Source organism: Carcharodon carcharias, chromosome 17 (genome assembly GCF_017639515.1).
Source record: "Carcharodon carcharias isolate sCarCar2 chromosome 17, sCarCar2.pri, whole genome shotgun sequence".
NCBI lineage: Eukaryota > Metazoa > Chordata > Chondrichthyes > Lamniformes > Lamnidae > Carcharodon > Carcharodon carcharias.
Window position 1 is genome coordinate 26462998 of NC_054483.1, and position 22447 is coordinate 26485444.

The 22447-nt window shown below is 45.4% G+C and overlaps 1 protein-coding gene across 1 annotated transcript in view; it reads left to right on the top strand.

Moving 5' to 3' along the window:
• Positions 1 to 14703, top strand: part of LOC121290046 (phosphatidylethanolamine-binding protein 4) — a 511444-nt gene extending 496741 nt beyond the window's left edge. The window contains exon 7 of the mRNA XM_041210194.1: positions 12576 to 14703. Within this exon, the coding sequence (XP_041066128.1) occupies positions 12576 to 12667 (92 nt within the window). The 3' untranslated portion in view covers positions 12668 to 14703. The remainder of the gene's footprint in view (positions 1 to 12575) is intronic.
• Positions 14704 to 22447: the final 7744 nt, after the last annotated feature.

A 22447-nucleotide genomic window follows, 5' to 3' on the forward strand; every position in this document is an offset into this window, starting at 1 on the left:
AAACATCTGAGCTGTCAATCTTCAGCCAATTTGATTCAATCACATGGTATCAAAAAGCAGCTGGAGGCACTGGATACTGCAAAGGCTATGGGCCCTGACAACATCCCGGCAATAGTACTGCAGATATGTCCCAGAACAAGCCGTGCACCGAGCCAAGCTGTTCCAGTACAGCTACAACACTGGCATCTAACGAACAATGTAGAAGATTGGTATGCCCTGTCCACATAAAGCAGGACAAATACAATTCAGCCAATTACTGCCCCTTCACTCTCCTCTCAATCATAAGCAAAGTGATGGGAGGTAACAAAAACAGTGCTATTAAAGGGCACTTACCCAGCAATAACCTGCTCACTGATGCTCAGTTTGGATTCCACCAGGGCCACTCAGCTCCTGACATCATTACAGCCTTGGTCCAAACATAGACAAAAGAGCTGAGCTCGAGAGGAGCAAAAGTGACTGCCCTTGACATGAAGGCAGCATTTGACCATGTGTAGCTTCAAATTGAAATCAATGGGAATCAGATAAAAAAATCACCACTGTTGGAATCAAACCTAGCACAAAGGAAGATGGTTGTGGTTGTTGGAGGCCAATCATCTTAGTCCTAGGACATTGCTGTGGGATAGTGTTCTAGACCAACCATCTTCAGCTGCTTCATCAATGACCTTCCCTCCGTCATAAGGTTAGAAGTGGGGATATTCACTGCTGATTGCATAATGTTCAGCACCATTTGCAACTCCTCAAATACTGAAGCAGTCCATGTTCGAATGCAGCAAGACCTGGACAATACCCAGGCTTGGCTGACAAGTGGCAAGTAACATTCATGCCACACAAGTGCCAGGCAATGACCATCTCCAATAAGCGAGAATCTAACCATCGCCCCTTGACATTCAATGGTATTACTACTATCAACATCCTAGGGAGTTATCATTGACCAGAAACTGAATTGGACCAGCCATATAAATACTGTAGCTGCCAGAGGAGGTCAGAGGCTGGGCATTCTGAGGCAAGTACCTCGCTTCCTAACTCCCCAAAACCTGTTCACCATCTACAAGGCGGAAGTCAGGAGTGTGATGGAATAGTCTCAACTTGCCCGGATGAGTAACACTCAAAGAGCTTGGGACCATCCAGGACAAAGCATCCACCACCTTGAACACTCAATGCCTCCGCCACTGGTGCTCAGTGGCAGCACTATGTACAAGATGTATTGCAGCAACTGAGCATGGTTCCTTCAACAGCACCTTCCAAACCTGCGACCTCTATCACGTTGCAAGGCAAGGGCAATGAATGCATGGAAATACTACGACCTCCAAGTTCCCCTCAAAACTGCACACCATCTTGATTTGGAATTATATCGCTGTACCTTCACTGCCGAGAGATCAAAATCCTGGAACTCCCTTCCCAACAGTACTGTGGATGTACCTGCACCAAATGGACTGCAGCAGTTCAAAGCAGCGGCTCACCACCACTTCTCAAGGGCAATTGAGGATGGTTAACAAACGCTGGTCTTGTCAGTGTTGCCATATTCCTTGAAAGAAGGGAAGAAAAATGCTTCTTTTGGAGTCAACACCTTGAAATAAAGGATACTATGCAAGGAGCCTTAGAATGGAAGTTCCTTCTCACATTCCTCTAAATTTTCAAATGAAAGTTTGGCATCAACAAAAGGCTCCAAAACAAGAAGACTTCCCAAGGTTAAGATTGGGACATCAGTAGTGACCTGCCTAAGGCTGCTCCTGTGCTCCTTTTTACAGCATGCCTTACAGTGGACTTAGGAGAGCAGCAGTGTTCACTCACATCCTCTGTTAAAAATACATGTTAATTGGTGCAGAAGAGGTGATGAAAAACTAACTCATTAAAGACAAAAAAGAAGGATTTTTTTCTCCAGCAAAACAGTTTATTTCAGGATGATCACTGTGGCATGTCTTGGTCAGCGCACGCTGGCATTCTCCATATATTGGGCTCCAGTGGGGTGAAATGCCGGGTTAAGGCAAGGCACTGAGAGGGTACACTTCAACCAGTTTCACACTCCTTTTACAAGTAGTCTCAAGATCAAGCCATCAGAGATCTCAGAGTGGGTTGACTCCTCAACTTCCCTGACTCTCTTGTGGAGACTTCAAGTGAAGAGGCAGAAATAAAATCAATTGAAGAAAATGGATGGGGAGAAAAATAATTCACTGCCACAGTTAAAAGACAGATTTCTTAATGCAGAGTGAAAAATGACCATGAAACAATTTGCATTTAAGTTGAGTAGTGTGTAGCATAGAAAATATAAAAAGCACAAAGCAAAATGTTCCTGGTAGACACCTCCTTGAAAAAAATCTGGTTATGGTTGCAATGATAGGAGTGACAGCTCCTTTTCCTATTTATGAATTTGTGAAATACAGTGTATGATAGCAGGCTATCAGTAAATGACTACAAGGAGGAATCACAAGACAACATCGGGCTGGTTAACCTCCAGAAGAATACTGTGCATTTTTAGACAAAGAATCAAATAACAAGGCAAACAGCAACCACATTGGTAAGAAGGCTTGAAAGGCAACTGCATCCTACTGCTCATCACTTAATCCCTGCATTAAAAAATATACAATTGGGGCCAATGTCAGTAAGAAATATAACAGTAAACACAAAATCCTGCTCAGAAAATAAGATTAAATAAAAAATATGTGTACTTGTACATAACAAAGACATATGAATGCCAGAAACACATGGGGAAGAGATCCAGTTAACTGAAAATCTAAGCTTATCTCATATGCTCTGAAAGAAAATTCTAATAATAACAACAATTTGCATTTATTTAACACCTTTAACACAGAGAAATTTTCCATGGTTTTACGCAGCGATACAATCAGACAAAAATGGACTTAAAGCTATCAAGAAGATATGTGGAGAGGTGGCCTAAAGGTTGGTCAAAGAGATGTATTTTAAGGAGTGTCCTAAAGAAGAGGATAGTGAAGGGGCAGAGGATTTTAGGAAAGCATAGCAGAGTGTGGGGTCTTGACAACTGAAGTTCCAACTGTCAGTGGTGGCACCAGAATGAGAGGTGGGAGATTGACAAAAGAGCAGCTGAGAGATCAGGGCAAGTTATAGTTCTGGAAGAAGTAACCAAGCGATACAAATGGATGAAGTCATGAGAAGAAGAATTTAACTTTGAGGCATTTAAGGACTGAGAGCCAATGTTAGTCAACAAGGAAAACAGTGATGGGCGAGCAGGATGTTGAAGGGGAAAGGATATGGGCAAAGTTTGAGATGAACTAGTTTATGGAGATAAAAGCAAAATACTGTGGATGCTGGAAATCTGAAATAAAAACAGAAAATGTTGGAAAAACTCAACAGGTCTGGCAGCATCTGTGGAGAGAGAAACAGAGTTAACATTTTCTGAAGAAGAGTCATATGGACTTGAAACGTTAACTCTATTTCTTGCTCCACAGATTCCGACAGACCTGCTGAGTTTTTCCAGCATTTTCTGTTTTTATTATTGAAGTTTGTGGAGGATGGGCTATATGAGGCTGACCTGGAGAGCATTAGCATCACCAAGTCTGGAGATGACAAAGCCATGGATGATGGATTTGCAGCAGATAGATTGAGACAGGGTCAGAGATGCAAAATTTTGCACATGTGGAATTGGTAGTCTTTATATTGAAGCCTATGGGATTGAAAGCTCATCTTGGGTTGTGTAGGAGGTTGAGATTGTAAACAACGTGATTCACTCTTGAATGCAATGGAATCAAAGGCAAAGCCCTGGAGTTTGTGGTCAGGCTAAAACTTACACTCCAGACTTCCCTGTATTTAATTAGAGGAAATTGTGGTTCCTCTAATCATGGATATTGGAGCAGCAGTCTGACAACCTGGAAACACTGGAAGGGTCAAGTGAGCTGCTGGAGGGGTAGATCTTGGTGTTGTCAGTATATGCCTAGAAGCTGATGAAGAAGAGGCAGCCAAGGATAGGTCAATAGATCACTTCCTGGTTTATGGTATGGCTGATCTCTCTGGGACCTTTGACACAGATGATCACACAATCCTCCTCCATCACCTGTTCAATTCAGTGGGATTGTCCTTGTTTGGTTCCACTCTTACCCGTGCGATCAAAGACGGAGCATCTCCAGCTATGGCTTGCCTGGTTTCTTGATCAAAGAACTAAGGCAGGATGAATAATCTTCCTTTATAATAAGTCGTTCACGGGATGCAGTATTTCAGATCTTTGCCTCCTAACCACCCTGATCCCCAGTGTCCCAGCTGATTATCTTTATATGTGCTCTCAATCAAAAGTTACTCAAACAATAGCCTTCACCAGTGTATGAACTAACAATTAACAAAGAAGACTATTCACCCCACCTTAGTTCATCAATTGAGAAAGACCCTACAGAGAAGCCATTGCTGAAGACACTCTGGCTTTGATCCCATGGCTAAGAGTGGAACCAAACAAGGACAATCCCACTGATTTGAACAACGAAGGACAGGTGATGGAGGAGGATTGTGTGATAATCTGTGTCAAATGGGGAGGCAATGGCATCGTGGTATTGTCGCTGGAGTAGTAATCCAGAGACGCAGGGTATTGTTCTGGGGACTGGGGTTCAAATCCCGCCATGGAAAATGGTGGAATTTGAATTCAATAAACTATCCGGAATTAAAAGTCTAATGATGACCATTGTCAATTGGTCCACTAATGCCCTTTAGGGAAGGAAATCTGTTGTTCTTACCTGGTCTGGTCTACACGTGACTCCAGACCCACAGCAATATTGTTGACTCTGAAATGGTCCTGCAAGCCACTCAGTTGTAACAAACCACTCCAAAGTCACAAAAAAGGAATGAAACCGGACGGACCACCCGGCATTGACCGAGGCACCGGAAATGACAATGGCAGTCTCAGCCCTGTCAACCCTGCCAAGTTTTCCTTACTAATATCTGGGGACTAGTGCCAAAATTGGGAGAGATGTCTCACAGACTAATCAAGCAACAGCCTGACATAGTCATCCTCACGGAATCATATCTTACAGATAATGTCCCAGACACCACCATCACCATCCCTGGGTATGTCCTGTCCCACAGGCCCAGCAGAGGTGGTGGAACAGTGGTATACAGTTGGGAGGGAGTTACCCTGGGAGTCCTCAAAATAGACTCTGGACCCCATGAAGTCTCATGGCATCTCGTCAAACATGGGCAAGGAAACCTCCTGCTGATTACCAAGTACTGCCCTCCCTAGTTCTGTTGAAGGGTCATGAGGACTTGAAACGTCAACTCTTTTCTTCTCCGCCGATGCTGCCAGACCTGCTGAGTTTTTCCAGGTAACTTCTGTTTTTGTACTGCCCTCCCTCAGCTGATAACTTGGCGCTCCTCCATGTTGAACATCACTTGAGGAAGCACTGAGGGTGGCAAGGGTGCAGAATGTACTCTGGGTGGGGAGGAACTTTCAATGTCCATCACCAAGAGCGGCTCAGTAGCATCACTCCTGACCAAGCTGGCTGAGTCCTAAAGGACAATAGCTGTTCGGCTGGGTCTGTGGCAGGTGCTGAGGAAAAAACATACTTGACCTCATCCTGACAAACCTACCTGCTGCACAGTCATTTTGGAGACAAAGTCTGCCTTCACATTGAGGATACCATCCATCGTGTTGTGTGGCACTACCACCATGCTAAATGTGATAGATTTCTAACAATCTAGCAACTCAAGATTGGGCATCCGTGAGGCGCTGTGGGCCATCACCAGCAGCAGAATTGTACTCGAACACAATCTGTAACCTCATGACTTGGCATATCCCCCACTCTACCATCAAGCCAGGGAATCAACCCTGGTTCAATGAAGAGTGCAGGAGGGCTTGCCAGGAGCAGCACCAGGCATACCTAAAAATGCGATGTCAACCTGGTGAAGCTATAACACAGCACTACTTGCGTGCCAAACAGCATAAGCAGCAAGTGATAGCTAGGGCTAAGCGATCCCACAACCAACGGATGAGATCTAAGCTCTGCAGTCCTGCCAACCCAGACATAAATGGCGGTGGACAATTAAACACCTCATTGGGGGAGGAGACTCCACAAATATCCCCACCCTCAATAATGGAGGAGCCCAGCACTTCAGTGCAAAAAATAAGCATTTGCTCCAATCTTCAGCCATAAGTGCCGAGCGGATGATCCATTTTGGCCTTCTCCGGAGGTCCCCAGCATCACAGATGCCAGTCTTCAGCCAATTCGATTCACTCCATTGATATCAAGAAACGGTAGAAGGCATTGCATACTGCAAAGGCTATGGGCCCTGACAATATTTCAGCAATATACTGAAGACTTGTGCTCCAGAACTTGCTGCGCACCTAGCCAAACTGTTCCAGTACAGCTACAACACTGGCATCTACTCGGATATGTGGAAAATTGCCCAGAAATGTCCTGTACACAAAAAGCAGGACAATTCCAACCCAGCCAGTGCTATCGACAGTGCTATCAAGCGGCACTTGCTTAGCAATAACCTGCTCACTGACACCCAGTTTGGGTTCCGCCAGTTCCATTCAGCTCCTGACCTCATTGCAGCCTTGGCTCAAACATGGACAAAAGAGCTGAACTCCCTAGGTGATGTGAGAGTGACTGCCCTTAACATCAAGGCAGCATTTGACAGAGTGTGGCATCAAAACTAGCAAAACTAGAGTCAATGGCAATCAGGGGACACGGAGTCATACCTAGTACAAAGGAAGATAGTTGCAGTTGTTGGAGGTCAGTTATCTCAGTTTCAGGACATCACTGCAGGAGTTCCTCAGGTAGTGTTCCCATCCAACCATCTTCAGTTGCTTCATCAGTGACCTTCCTTCCATCATATGGTCAGGAGTGGGGATGTTCGCTGATGATCAGCACCATTCGCGACTCCTCAGGTACTGAAGCAGTTCATGTCCAAATGCAGAAAGACCTGGACAATATCCAGTCTTTGGCTGACAAGTGGCAAGTAACAATTTCCTGGATGAGTGCAGCTCCCATAACACACAAGAAGCTCGACACCATCCAGGACGAAGCAGCCTGCTTGACTGGTGTCACCATCGATTCTCAGTAGCAGCAATGTGTACCACCTACAGGATGCACTGCAGGAATTCACCAAGGCTCCTTCGCAACTTCCAAGGCAGCAACTTCCAAACCCACGACCACTACCATCTAGAAGGACAAGGGCAACAGATAGATGGGAACACCACCACCCGGAAATTCCCCTCCAAGTCACTCACCATCCTGACTTGGATATATATCGTCATTCCTTCACTATCGCTGGATCAAAATCCGGAAACTTCCTTCTTAACAGCACTGTGGGTGTACATACGCGACATAGACTGCAACAGTTCAAGAAGGCAACTCACCAGCACCTTCTCGAGGGCAACGAGGGATGGACACTAAATGCTGGCCCACCTACGAAGCCCACATCCTGTGAATGAATTAAAAAAAAGTTCCAGAGAGGTCAAAAAGGAATAATGCAGTACTTAGCACGAGCTAATCCCAACCAGAGCAGAAGTATTTTGCCACAGTTAACTTCAATGTCTTGAACCTATGTAAGATTTCTGCTTGCTTTCCATTTGCCCTGCCTGGAAAGAATGAGGGTGATATTGGACTTTGTTGACTCCATTTTGCTTGTGATAAATGGATACAAGAGGTCCAATTTAGAGAGCCAAACTTTTTGCCTGAGGACTGTCAGAACCATGAGTAACAGCTCGGAAGAAGAGTCATAAAGACTCAAAATGTGAACTATGCTTCTCTCTCCACAGATGCTGCCAGACCTGCTGAGTTTTTCCAGCACTTTTTGTTTTTATTTCAGGTTTCCAGTATCCGTAGCATTTTGCCTTCATCATGTATACCAGCATATTGGTTAAGTGCAGTCGAGATATCCTATTGCCTAAAACAACTGTTAGGTCATTGAATATGCTAGTAAAAGAACAAGTATTGTTTTAGGGCCCAAATTAGAAAGACGTTTGTCCTGAACATAGCAGTCATTGGACCAGGATTACCTGATGTGGATGTGATAGAACTAGCGGTACTTAAAATGACTACTGGAGGCAGTGTTCATTATAAAACTTTGTTGTGCGTGGCGAGTATTTTGTAATGCACAGTATTTAACACTCAACAAGGCCTGGACAATACAAAAACAGAATTACCTGGAAAAACTCAGCAGCTCTGGCAGCATCGGCGGAGAAGAAAAGAGTTGACGTTTCGAGTCCTCATGACCCTTCAACAGAACTGAGTGAATGTTAGGAGAGGGGTGAAATATAAGCTGGTTTAAGGTGAGGGAGGGGTGTGGGGGCTGGGGTGAGAGAATTGGGGGAGGGCGCGGGGGTGGTTGTAGGGATAAGCAAGCAGTGATAGGAGCAGGTAATCAAAAGATGTCACAGACAGAAGAACAAAGAGGTGTTGAAGGTGGTGATATTATCTAAATGAATGTGCTAATTAAGAATGGATGGCAGGACACTCAAGATACAGCTCTAGTGGGGTTGGGGTAGAAAGGCTAACAGGATTTAAAAATAATGGAAATAGGTGGGAATAGAAAAATCTATATAAATTATTGGAAGAAACAAAAGGAAGGGGGAAGAAACGGAAAGGGGATGGGGATGGAGGAGGGAGTTCAAGATCTAAAGTTGTTGAATTCAATATTCAGTCCGGAAGGCTGTAAGAGTCATCTCAATTTCTCTGCTCCTCTCACCCATTCTAATCTGACTCTCTCTGAACTTAGTACACTCCATTCTCTCAGGTCCAACCCCAACATTGTCATCAAACCCGCTGACAAGGGTGGTGCTGTTGTTGTCTGGCGCACTGACCTCTACCTCACGGAGGCTGAGCGTCAATCGCAGACACTTCCTCCTACCTCTCCCTGGACCATGACCCCACCACTGAACATCAAGCCATTGTTTCCAGGACTGTCATTGACCTCATCTCCTCTGGAGATCTTCATCCCACAGCTTCCAACCTGATAGTCGCCCAAACTCGGACAGCCCGCTTCTACTCCCTACCCAAAATCCACAAACAGAACTGTCCCGGCAGACCAATCGTGTCAGCCTGTTCCTGTCCCAAGGAACTCATTTCTCATTACCTTGACTCCCTTCTCTCTCCTCTTGTCCAGTCCCTTCCCACCTACATCCGTGATTCCTCTGACACCTTACATCACATCTACAACGCTTCCTCTTCACCATGGACATCCAATCCCTCTATACCTCCATCCCCCACCAAGATGGTCTGAGGGCCCTTAGCTTCTTCCTCGAACAGAGGCCCGAACAATCCCCATCCACCACTACTTTCCTCCATCTGGCTGAACTTGTTCTCACACTGAACAATTTCTCCTTTAACTCCTCTCACTTCCTCCAAATTGAAGGTGTGGCTATGGGTACCCGCATGGGCCCCAGCTATGCCCATCTTTTTATGGGGTATGTGGAACATTCCTTGTTCCAGTCCTACTCCAGCCCCCTCCCACAACTCTTTCTCCAGTACATCGATGATTACTTCAGTGCTGCTTCATGCTCTCGTTGGGACCTGGAAAAATTTATTAATTTTGCTTCCAATCTCCACCCCTCCTTCATTTTCACATGGTCCATCTCTGACACTTCCCTTCCCTTCCTTGACCTCTCTGTCTCAATTTCTGGTGATAGACTGTCCACCAATATCCATTACAAGCATACCGACTCCCACAGCTACCTCGACTACAGCTCCTCACACCCTGCTTCCTGTAAGGACTCCATCCCATTCTCTCAGTTCCTTTGCCTCCGTCGCATCTGTTCTGATGATGCTACCTTGAAAAACAGTTCCTCTGGCACGTCCTCCTTCTTCCTTAACCAAGGTTTTCCACCCACGGTCGTTGACAGGGCCCTCAACCGTGTCCGACCCATCTCGCGCGCATCCGCCCTCACGCCTTCTCCTCCCTCCCAGAAACATGATAGGGTCCCCTTTGTCCTCACTTATCACCCCACCAGCCTCTGCATTCAAAAGATCATCCTCCGCCATTTCCTCCAACTCCAGCATGATGCCACCACCAAACACATCTTCCCATCACCCCCCCAGCGGCATTCCGTAGGGATCGTTCCCTCCGGGACACCCTGGTCCACTCCTCCATCACCCCCTACACCTCAACCCCCATCTATGGCACCTCCCCATGCCCAAGCAAAAGATGCAACACCTGCCCCTTCACTTCCTCTCTCCTCACCATCCAAGGGCCCAAACACTCCTTTCAAGTGAAGCAGCATTTCACTTGCATTTCCCCTAACTTAGTCTACTGCATTCGTTGCTCCCAATGCGGTGTCCTCTACATCAGAGAGACCAAACGTAAACTGGGCGACCGCTTTGCAGAACACCTGCAGTCTGTCCGCAAGAAAGACCCAAACCTCCCTGTCGCTTGCCATTTTAACACTCCACCCTGCTCTCTTGCCCACATGTCTGTCCTTGGCTTGCTGCATTGTTCCAGTGAAGCCCAACGCAAACTGGAGGAACAGCACCTCATCTTCCGACTAGGCACTTTACAGCCTTCCGGACTGAATATTGAATTCAACAACTTTAGATCTTGAACTCCCTCCTCCATCCCCACCCCCTTTCCGTTTCTTCCCCCTTCCTTTTGTTTTTTCCAATAATTTATATAATTTTTCTTTTCCCACCTATTTCCATTATTTTTAAATCTATATCTTTTATGCCCTATTAGCCTTTCTACCCCACCCCCCACTAGAGCTGTACCTTGAGTGTCCTGCCATCCATTCTTAATTAGCACATTCATTTAGATAATATCACCACCTTCAACACCTCTTTGTTCTTCTGTCTGTGACATCTTTTGATTATCTGCTCCTATCACTGCTTGCTTGTCCCTACAACCACCCCACTCCCCACCTCTCTCCCCACACCCCCACGCCCCACCCTACCTTAAACCAGCTTATATTTCACCCCTCTCCTAATATTCACTCAGTTCTATATAAGGGTCATGTGAACCCAAAACGTCAACTCTTTTCTTCTCCGCCGATGCTGCCAGACCTGCTGAGTTTATCCATGTATTTCTGTTTTTGTTTTGGATTTCCAGCATCCGCAGTTTTTTGTTTTTAAGGCCTGTACAATATCTTCCAGGCTGTTAAATAGTTGCACACACACATAGCTTAGTGTGAGCTTTGACTGAAGCTGCCAGAAAAAAGTATGGGCAGAATTTTTCGCTGGGTGGGCGAGCGCATGCCCGACTCACTCGTGTGTGAAATGACGCACGTTGACGTCAGCCAAACGTGCCACCGTCAATCCTCAGTCATGCAATAGTTTGGTTGGCAGGCGCACACTGGAGTTGACAGCGCGACCGCCGACAATTATAAGGCCTGTTAAAGCCATTAAATAATCAATCAACTTAAAATTTTTGCTGCCCATCCAATCTAATGGTTAGCGGGCAGGCGAAAAGGCCAAGCAGCCTTTGCATTTTTTTGGAAACCTCATCCTTGGGCAGAATGAGATTTCCAAAAGCAACTAAAAATAAAATAAAAGTTTTACAATTGTAATAAAACCTGTCTCCTCATGTGGCTCTGTCACATGAGCAGGGACATGTTATTAATTAATTTTTATTTTATTTTTTTAATAACACTTCATCTCCCTGAGACAGCTCTGTGCCTCAGGGAAATTTTCAAGCGCTCATTCGCACGCATGCGCGTTCACGCTCGGCCCACTTGCCCTTCATCCCCGCACAGGCTGTGCTGAGCACTGCCACTTATGTTTCACGCTGGGCAGGCCTTAATTGGCCCACCAACATGAAATCGCGGTCCGGTCCTGATCGCAGGCCGTGGTCAGCTTCCTGACCACCCCCGCTGAGCCCATCCACCAAGGGCAAAATTCTGCCCAATGTTTTTAAAAATACCCCTTTATGTGGAACCAGGAGGTGCAAGGGTGCCCTTTCGACTCTATGACAAACCTCTGGGCTGCTGCTGGCCACTGCTCAGCCCCCTCTGATTGCCTCTCTATCATCCACCTTCCCCCACCCAAACCCACCACTCCCTCGCCATCCTCCCAACTCATCTTAGGCCATTAGCTCGAACTATAATATTGGGGTAGGTTCCAGGTCTGTCATTATGTTTGCAAGCAATACGAGGGTAGAAACGGATAAGAACTAACCATTTTAACAGAGTTGATTGCCTTGTTCACTACTTAGCAAGATTGTATTGCAATTTTACAAACAGTGATTGTAAGAAACCTCCCCCCTCATTAACATAAACGGATATATATGTGTAACATATATTGTAACAAACACAAGATAATGGTAAGAATTACAAGGTGGAAATCATCATGCAGTTACACGTCATAAACATTGCTTTGAAATGTTTTCTGAAATCCAAAAGTACATTAATCCCTGCAATCATTCACTGTTATATGGAAATTCTTATATACTCACAGCTTATGCACCTTCCAAGTCTACATACACAAACCTAATACAAACAAATATTTACAAATCCCTTAGTCTGCTAGTTCTGATATAACCTTTCCTGCATACACAGGCAAGTTGGACTTTAAACATCTTTTGCATGCCTGAACAGATTACAGGTAACAGGATTCCATTGTAGTGTGTTAACATGAGCTTTTCAACTCAGCAGTTGATTTACACTAACGCTGCTTTATTTCTTGGCTTAGGTTCTTGGGACTTGGATTCATTTGTGTCCAGTTTCAACCTGGGAAACCCAGTGGCGTCAACCCAACTGATAACCCAGAACTTTGAAGACTGAAAGAAAGAAAGGCTCGGCTTTGAAAGCTTTCAAAGAGGAACTTCAGCTTAGCATTTCACCCACTACTAGAAAAAATTGCTTCACCGCTTTTGCTTGACTGATACCAAGAAATGATGTGATAATTCTTTTTTTGTTTGGCTACAAATGTTTTACAAAAACAAGCATAACAAGGGATAACCTCTGTCAGTATCATGATTGCAATTGAAACCCTAAAAATTAAAAATATTCCATCAGCAATAACGGGAACAGCTCAGCCTAAATAATAAATGGGAGAGGAAAAATCTATGATATTGAGATAGCTTTATTTCATCTCTTTTTATCAGCACTGAGAAAAGAAAATAGATTGCTGTCTCTTTCAGGGATTTTTGAATCAAACAGGTCTCCTATGGTTGAGAAGATTTTCTCTCAAAACATTACTACTACTTACTAAGAGTCCCAAGTGAAATGAGTTTGGGTGTCTTGGTGCACTTCTCAGTTGATTTAGGTCAAGGCTCATTCTGAGCATTTAATTCTGCTCTAATCGGTGTGCGTTGGGCAATATTACTATGATGTATTGTTAGATTAGAAAGAAATCGACATGTCATGCGGGTGTTTCGAGGAAAGGGGTTAGGGTGAGACACGTAACAAAACCTGATTCACTCAAAATTAAAGCTTGAGGCGTGGCAAGCAGATTCTTGGCTTTACTGCTTTAGGTTTGATTGTGCAATGAATTTACTCTTTACACTGAGCAATGTGGACTTCTTATTTCATTTGTGTTTTGTCATGAATCCTGAGAAGTATTTGTGGTAACATAATTGCATAAAGACAAATGGCTATCACGCAGAATTGCAGAATTGTTGCACAGCAATGCTCTTTTTATCCATCTGTGAACCAAGGTGCTTGATTCTCTTTAACTGTGCGCAGTATTCCGTTCATACATTTTTGAAGAATACTTCTCTGCACGAGATAATTAGGATGTGGAATGTTGGATTCAAGCCAGATGATAAAGTCTAAAAAAGGATCTTTTCTTTGATAGTAGGTTTATTCAGAGGATGCAGCATTGCAGATCTGCCCCCTAACTATCTTGATCCCCCAGTGTCCCAGCTGATTCTCCTTATACGTTTCTCAGCCCTTAATCAAACAATGCCCTTAACCAGTGTGTGAACATTAACAAGGAAGACTATTCACCCCACCTTAGTTCATCGATTGAGATAGACCCTACAGTTCTCCCATTGTAATATCTAATTGTGTCTTAAAGCACCACCTCTAATCTACCTGGAGTTGGATTCCATTTGCTGATCACCCTTTGTGTGAAGGAAGTCCTGATATCAATTCTTGCACAGTTACTCCCACAATTTAAAGTAATAGCCTAGATTTATCTCTTTCATTTCCTTGGCTGTGCTGTAGACCTTCATAAGATAACCTCCAAGATGCCCCATTCCCGGATAAAAAGTTGACATTTCGCCATTCTTGAGCAAGATTTGCACCTTTAAGTTCTTTTTTCCAGCTAAAAATTTGCTTCCATATGACTCCAGTCACATGAATAAACCTGGATGCTTGAGCCTCAGTGGTGGGTTATCTCCAGACTCAATCACGTGATGGGGGTCTAAACTGTGATTGCCAGACTGCCTCTTGTTTCTTCTGCCTGTTCAATAATTAAAATTTGAAAGTTTTTTTTTGAGCAAAGTTGGATTTGAGGCTGTGAAAGAAGTTAGTTCTTTGTTTCACAAATCATAATTGGTTCATGCGAAGATTGCTAACTATTTTGAATATTGAGTAACAATTGAGTGTAATTTATTTTCTAAGTTTCAAGATTTGGGTGCTAAATTAAGACTGATGAGTTTTGAATTGTTCATTGGCTTGGATTGATTTTTAATAAAGCAACTGATGTTGACAGGAAAAGCTTTGCCGTCAATGACTTAACTGGTGTATCAAATACTGAGCTGTTGTTAGCTTTACGCTCGTGGTGGAATTTCATTTTTACTCATCTTTTTCTTTCTGTGTCTCTTCCTGCAGTTCAGAAACAAAAATAAAATGCTGCTTGAAAAAGCGAAAAATGCATCAAACTTGTTCATCATAAAGACTTAACTAAATCAGATGAAATATATTTCTGCTTTTGCCAATGCATGACCTAGTTATTTACTTCTGAATTAGCTTGGTTTATTAGTGGGACTTGAACATTGCATGAGATGTAACTTGTATTTGATCTTTCAACACATTAGAAAATGCATCAAAGACAGAGTACTCTTTCATCTCTCTCTGTTAAATTTATATTTAACATTTGTATCCCCATAGACACCACTATTTGAAATCTCTGCTTCTGGGTTTTCAAAATGATAGCTGATAAGGCCAATCTTATAGCATGTAGAGCCATAGGAATCCCACTGTGTATATTGACCATTGAAGGTAAGCTTCCGATAGACATTAATGGAGAATCCATGAGTGGATTGGGGGAGACTATAGTTCCTCTAACTTTCCCTATTGCAATGCCTTAGCCAATCAGAATTGACCTGCCAACCAATCAACACTATCTCCTCCCATTGTATAAATTGTTGTGATAATTTGAAATTTGTCATTTTTGCCTTTGTCCAGATGAGTGCAAGATGAAAAGCTTCTGCAACATGTCTCTCTTCTCAGCAATATTCAAGATTAGTAATCACTGATTCCCATCAAAGAGTGATCAAATAATGCTTTTAAGAAAACAGATATTGACTTTTAGATATCAGTGAGGTGGGTGTGCATACATGCTTCTCACTGCAGTCTGAATCAACTTTTTTTATTCATTCACGGGATGTGGGCTTCGCTGGCTGGGCCAGTATTTATTGTCTATCCCTAATTGCCCTTGAGAAGGTGGTGATGAGCTGCCTTCTTGAACCGCAGCAGTCCATGTGGTGTAGGTACACCCACAGTGCTGTTAGGGAGGGAGTTCCAGGATTTTGACCCAGCAACAGTGAAGGAACGGCGATATATTTCCAAGTCAGGATGGTGAGTGATTTGGAGGGGAACTTCCAGGTGGTGGTGTTCCCATCTATCTGCTGCCCTTGTCCTTCTGGATGGTATTGGTCGAGGTTTTGAAAGGTGCTGTCGAAAGAGCCTTCGTGAATTCCTGCAGTGCATCTCGTAGATTGTGCACACTGCTGCTACTGTGCGTCAATGGTGGAGGGAGTGAATGTTTGTGGATGTGGTGCCAATCAAGCAGGCTGCTTTGTCCTAGACGGTGTCAAGCTTTTTGAGTGTTGTGGGAGCTGGACTCACCTGAGCAAGGGGGGAGTATTCCCTCACACTCCTGACTTGTGCCTTGTAAATGGTGGACAGGCTTTGGGGAGTTAGGAGGTGGGTTACTTGTCACATGATTCCTAGCCTCTGACCTGCTTTTCTAGCCACAGTATTTATATGGCTACTCAATTTCAGTTTCTGGAAAATGGTAAGCCCCCAGGATGTTGATATTGGGAGATTCAGTGATGGTAATGCCATAGAACATCAAGGGGTAGCGATTGGATTTACTCTTGCTGGAGATGGTCATTGCATGACACTTGTGTGGTGCAAATGTTACTTACCACTTGTCAGTCCAAGCCTGGATATTGTCCAGGTCTTGCTGCATGCATGGACATGGACTGCTTCAGTATCTGAGGAGTCGCGAATGGTGCTGAACAGTGTGCAATCATCAACGAACATCCCCACTTCTGACGTTATGATAGAAGTAAGGTCGTTGATGAAGCAGCTGAAGATGGTTAGGCCAAGGACACTACCCTGAGGAATTCCTGCGTTGATGTCCTGGAGCTGAGATGACTGACCTACAACAACCACAGCCATCTTCCTTGTGCTAGGTATGACTCCAAACAGCGGAGAGTTTTCCCCCGATGCCCATTGACTCCAGTTTTGCTAGGGCATCTTAATGCCACACTCTGTCAAATGCTGCCTTGATGTCAAGGGCAGTTACTCTCAGCTCACCTTGGGAATTCAGCTCTTTTGTCCATGCTTGAACCAAGGCAATAATGAGTTCAAGAGCTGAGTGGCCGTCGGAACACAAACCGGGCATCAGTGAGCAGGTTATTGCTAAGCAAGTGCCGCTTGATAGCACTATTGAAGACCCCTCCCATTACTTTATTGATGATGGAGAATAGACTGATGGGGCGGTAATTGGCTGGGTTGGATTTGTCCTTTTTGTATACAGGACATACCTGGGCCATTTTCCACATAGCTGTGTAGATGCCAATGTTGCAACTGTACTGGAACAGCTTAGCTAGTGCATGGCAAGTTCTGGAGCACAAATCTTCAGTACTATTGCCGGAATATTGTCAGGACCCATAGCCTTTGCACTATCCAGTGCCTTCAGCCGTTTCTTGATATCATATGGAGTGAATCAAATTGGCAGAAGATTGGCATCTGTGATGCTGGGGACTTCAGGAGGGGGCCGAGATGGATCATCCACTTGGCACTCCTGGCTGAAGATTGTAGCAAATGCTTCAGCCTTATCTTTTGCAGTGCTGGATTCCTCCATCACTGAGAATGGGGATATTTGTGGTGCCTCCTCCTCCAGTGAGTTGTTTAATTGTCCACCACCATTCATGACTGGATGTGGCAGGACTGCAGAGCTTAGATCTGATGCATTGGTTGTGGGATTGATTAGCCCTGTCTATCACTTACTGCTTATGCTGTTTAGCATGCAAGTAGTCCTGTTTTATGGCTTCATCAGGTTGACATCTCATTTTTAGGTATGCTTGGTGCTCCTCCTGGCATGCCCTCCTGCACTCTTCATTGAACTAGGGTTGATCCTCAGTCTTGATGGTATTGGTAGAGTGGGGGATATGCCGGGCCATGAGGCTATAGATTGTATTTGAGTACAATCCCGCTGCTGCTGATGGCCCACAGCACCTCATGGATGCCCAATCTTGAGTTGCTAGATCTGTTTGAAATCTATCCTATTTAGCACGGTGGTAGTGCCACACAACACGATGGAGGGTATCCTCAATGTGAAGGTGGGACTTTGTCTCCACAGTGACTATGCAGTGGTCACTCATACCGATACTGTCATGAACAGATGCATCTGTGGCGAGCAGGTTGGTGAGGATGAGGTCAAGTATGTTTTTCCCCCGTGTCATTTCCCTCACCAAATGCCACAGTCCCAGTCTAGCAACTATGTCATTTAGGACTCGGCCAACTCGGTCAGTAGTGGTGCTACCGAGGCACTCTTGATGATGGGCATTGAAGTCCCCCACCCAGAGTACATTCTGCGCCCTTGCCACCCTCAGCTGATGAATAGATACGTGGGCGGTACGTGGTAATCAACAGGAGGTTTCCTTGCACATGTTTGACCTGATTCTGGAGTCGATTTTAAGGACTCCCAGAGCAACTCCCTCCTGACTTACCACTGTGCCGCCACTTCTGCTGGGCCTGTATTGCCCATGAGACAGGACATACCCAGGGATGGCGATGGTGGCGATGGTGTCTGGGACATTATCTGTAAGATATGATTCTGTGATGATGACTATGTCAGGCTGTTGCTTGACTAATCTGTGAGACAGTTCTCCCAATTTTGGCACTAGTCCCCAGATGTTATTAAAGAGGACTTTGCAGGGTCAACAGAGCTGGGTTTGCTGTTGTCATTTCCGGTTCCTAGGTCAATGCCGGGTGGTCCGTCCGGTTTCATTCCTTTTTTGTGACTTTGTAGTGGTTTGTTAAAACTGAGTGGCTTGCTTGGCCATTTCAGAGGGCATTTAAGAGTCAACCACATTGCTGTGGGGCCTGGAGTCACATGTAGGCCAGACCAGGTAAGGGCAACAGATTTCCTTCCCTAAAGGACATCAGTGAACCAGATGGGTTTTTACAACAACCGACAATGGTTTCATAATCATCATCAGGCTTTTAATTCCAGATTTTTATTGCCATGACGGGATTCAAACACGGGTCCCCAGAGCATTACCCTGTGCTGCTGGATTTCTAACCCAGTGACAATATCACTACGCCATCGCCTCCCCTAAGTCTTCATTGTGGTTGAGGATTTGCTGTGTCAACCCCTGAGGTTCATTCGATACCTACAGAAATGACCTGAAAAGCCCATCCTTGTATTTTGAAATGGATCGGACACGTTGGCCTCAGGAGGTGTAGAGAAAGTCAAAAACAACAAAGAATCTGCCAAGCCTGAGCTGTGGAATTCCCGCCCAACTTAAAGGCAGAATCTTATTCACATATTTTGGCCTGTTTCCTGTGCGGCAGCTGGCACAATGGACAGCCTGGCCTGGCTGCTGGGCAGCTGGGGGCTGCAACCGTGGTGCTTTTGGAGATGGGCCTCTCCAGCCGGGGTTTGGGGGGAGGTGTGCATGATCGGGAGGAGGAGAGATGACAAATAAATAGGAGGGGTGAAGGGGCCACAATCGGGTGGCAGAGAGACAACGATCAGATGGGATAGAGAGGAGGTGTCATTAGGAGGGCTGGGAGCTGGGTCTGCAGGAGGCCAAGAGGCTTTCTTGAGGAGCTGGAGGGAGCACTCCTGCTCCTCCTAGCCCACAAGGACCAGTTAAAACAGTAGAAGTGGAATCTCGCACCTCTCGTTGCTGACATCCTTGATTCCCTGGGAAACCGGAGGAGCGGCTGTCAATTTTAGATCAAGCTCCCAGCGCACTTTGGAAGCCTGACTTAAATACATACTTACTTCGTGCATTGGTGGAAAACTCAGTTATATCTGATATCTGTACAAAAGGAGGTGGGGCATGTGCCATGTTTCCAGTTCATAACTCCTTAGCCACCTCTCCCCTCCGTCATGAGGGTGTTAATACTGGGGCTATTGCGTGACTGGCATTTGCGGGTAGCTGCACCCCTTATCCTGACATATTGTGTTCCTGGTTACATGTGCAGAAACCTTACACTGGTGGCAACAGTGCTGGAATAACGTGCCAATGTGGTTTGTGTTCCCGCGAAACAAAACAAAAAATCAGAGGAAAGGGCGCATTTTGTTTGTGGGAAGATTTGAAATTTTCATACCTGCGAGTTGATATTTCTGACGGACACAGCGGATGTTCAAGTTGAAATAAGTATTGCTTACAAGTAACGTGAATTAGTAACCAAATAGTTGACGGGCATATTTGTGCATTTCAAGAAACTGCAAGGAATACCATGGTCAAAATGCATAGAGGCAGGAAAGAAAGCTCTGAAGGAGCGTCATACAGACTCGAAACATTAACTCTGTTTCTCTCTCCACAGATGCTGCCAGATCTGCTAAGTTTTTTCAGCTTTTTCTGTTTTTGTTTTAGTTTTCCAGCATCCGCAGTATTTTGCTTTCATCCTAAGAAAGCTTTCCTTGTGCATTAAGTTCAGATCTGTGCACTTTAGGAGCAGAGTTTGTGTTCATTCAAATCAACTTGGAAAGGAAGAAGATGGAGCAGGGGCAAAAGGTTAGAGTAGACAGCTCCTGCCAAGGACCTAGTGCTAATAACAAGCACAGTTAGGGAAGTTTTATCCTAACCTGCCCAGCAGGGAGCTGATGAGATTGAATCAATTACCTGTTTGAATCTTTGGTCCTAAAACACAAACAAACCACAATCACCAAAGAAATGGGAGTAGGGAAAATTTCACAAAGTAGCAGATGTGAAATTTCTGGCAATGGCACTTTCCTAACCCAAGTACTTTATACTCCCAGATAATTATAATATTCCCTAGATAACTGGAATTCATAGACTGCAAAAGGTAACCATTGAGGAGCTCCCAGTAAAAGGTAACGGTGCCAGATTTCCCACCCAGGGTCCACCATGGGACATATATCGACCATTGGTTTATTGTCACCAGGTCAAAATCCTGGAATCCTGTCCCAACAGCATTGTGGGAGCACACAGACCTCAGCAGTTCAAGAAAGCAGCTCACCACCACCTGCTCAAGGGCAATGAGAGATAGGTAATAAGTGTTGGCCACATCTCATGAATGAATAAATGAAAAGATTTTAAAACCCCTGCCTGATTATTTTTGTCATTGACTCCATTGGAAAGTAAAATTAGACAGGGTGTAAAAAAAAACGGTGACTATTCTAATCCCATGGGCAGGATTTTGAGGTCGTTGGATGGATGCGGTGGATGGGCCCGGGAGCAGACTGAAAGCGGTCTGCCCCCCGCGATCCAGCTCCCGACTGCAATTTCATGCTGGGGGCCCAATTAAGGTCTGTCCAGAGTGAAACGCGCCCCGCACTTGACGGGAAGGGCCGAGCAGGGGCAGGGGCCTGTCGGCTGCCAGGTCCAATGACAACCCAGCAGCTCGTTTAAAAATGGCCTAGGCAGCCCCTGAAAGGCTACAATGGATGGGTGTGTGTTCACTGTTCCCAATGGAGTTGAGTATGGCTGGACACAGCAGGCAGGAGGGCAGGTTGGGTGGGCACTTAGCCCCCCGCTTTTCCGACGAGTGCCTTATCCTCAAGGATGGGAGGAGGAGGCCACCAAGAGGGTATGGGAGGAGGAGGCAGTGCTGGTGAGCAGCCATGATGTGGTGCGACGCACCTGGGAGTGTCTTGAGGATGTAAGCATCATGGAAGCTGCCAGGGTACTTTGTACAGATTTGCAGAATCACCGTCCTGTGTTCACACACTATCTGCACGTTCATGGAGTGGAATCCCTCCCTGTTGACGAAGACGACCCGGCTGATCCGCTGGGGCCTTGATGGCCATGTGTGCAGTCAATGGCACCCTGAACACAGGGGAACCCAGCAATCGCTGCAAAGCCTCTGGCTCACTCAACCTGGTTGGTCTCATCCATACGTTAAAGAATAAAGGTCAGTACCTGCCTGAACAGAGCTTCTGTCACCAGCTTGGTGCAAATGTGGACAGCTGATTGGGACACTCCATACAGATCCGCCACTGATCCTGGAAAGAGCCGGAGGCATAGAAGTTGAGGGCTGCTGTGACCTTCAGAGCCACTCTGAAGGTCCACTCACACAGTTGGAGTTGATCTCAAGCCCAATCACCTGGCAAATGGAGGTTGTGCTCTCCCTTGAGAGGCGGAACCTTCTTCAGCATTGCACCTCGACATATTGAGGTAGCTGCAATGCTGACTGTAAAACCTGGCAACCGGATAGTGGAACCTTCTGTGGCCCCTTCTGCAATGGACTACCTCCTGGCCCTGTGCCCCTTGTGCCTGAGCCTCTCCTTCCACAGGTCCCTCTCTGGAAGCTCCACAGAGACATGTGGCCTCCTCTCCCCTCTGCCCCTCTCATCCATCTCAGAGGAGGTGCCTCTAGTGGAGACCACAATCCCCATTACTAGGGTAAGGAAGGCTGTCTGATACCTGGAAGGGTCCACACAGTCTGAGCCCTCTGAGGGCCTTGCAGACATCAATGAGTTCTGAAATGAAGCCTGGAAATGCTAAGAATGAAGCACCGAACAGGAATGAGGCTGCCTGGTACCAATAAGTAACAAGCAGCAGACTATCTCCAAAACTCCTCACTACTCACATTGGCAATGCCGCCGACCCTTTTTATCCCGCCCTAGAGCAATACATTTTAAGACATCATATCCACTGAAGTTTAAGGGAACAATCAAGTAAGTGCTTGCAAATCAAGTTTCAAATGTAGATTTCACTGGTTTTAAACACTGGAGTTTAATCCAAGAGATATTTCCTGTCAGCTTCTGAAGTATGCCACTCGCTTGGGGATTTCCTTTTGTCACAGTCTTGTGTATTGGAATTAAGTAGGTTTGGGGTATCAGATGAAAGTATATGTCGCCTAGATTTAGGAACCTCCTTACTCTCGCTGTAAAGATAGTTTCATGAAGTCATCAGAGCATTAGCTAAACAACAGACATAAGCAACCCTGAGACAGAGCTTC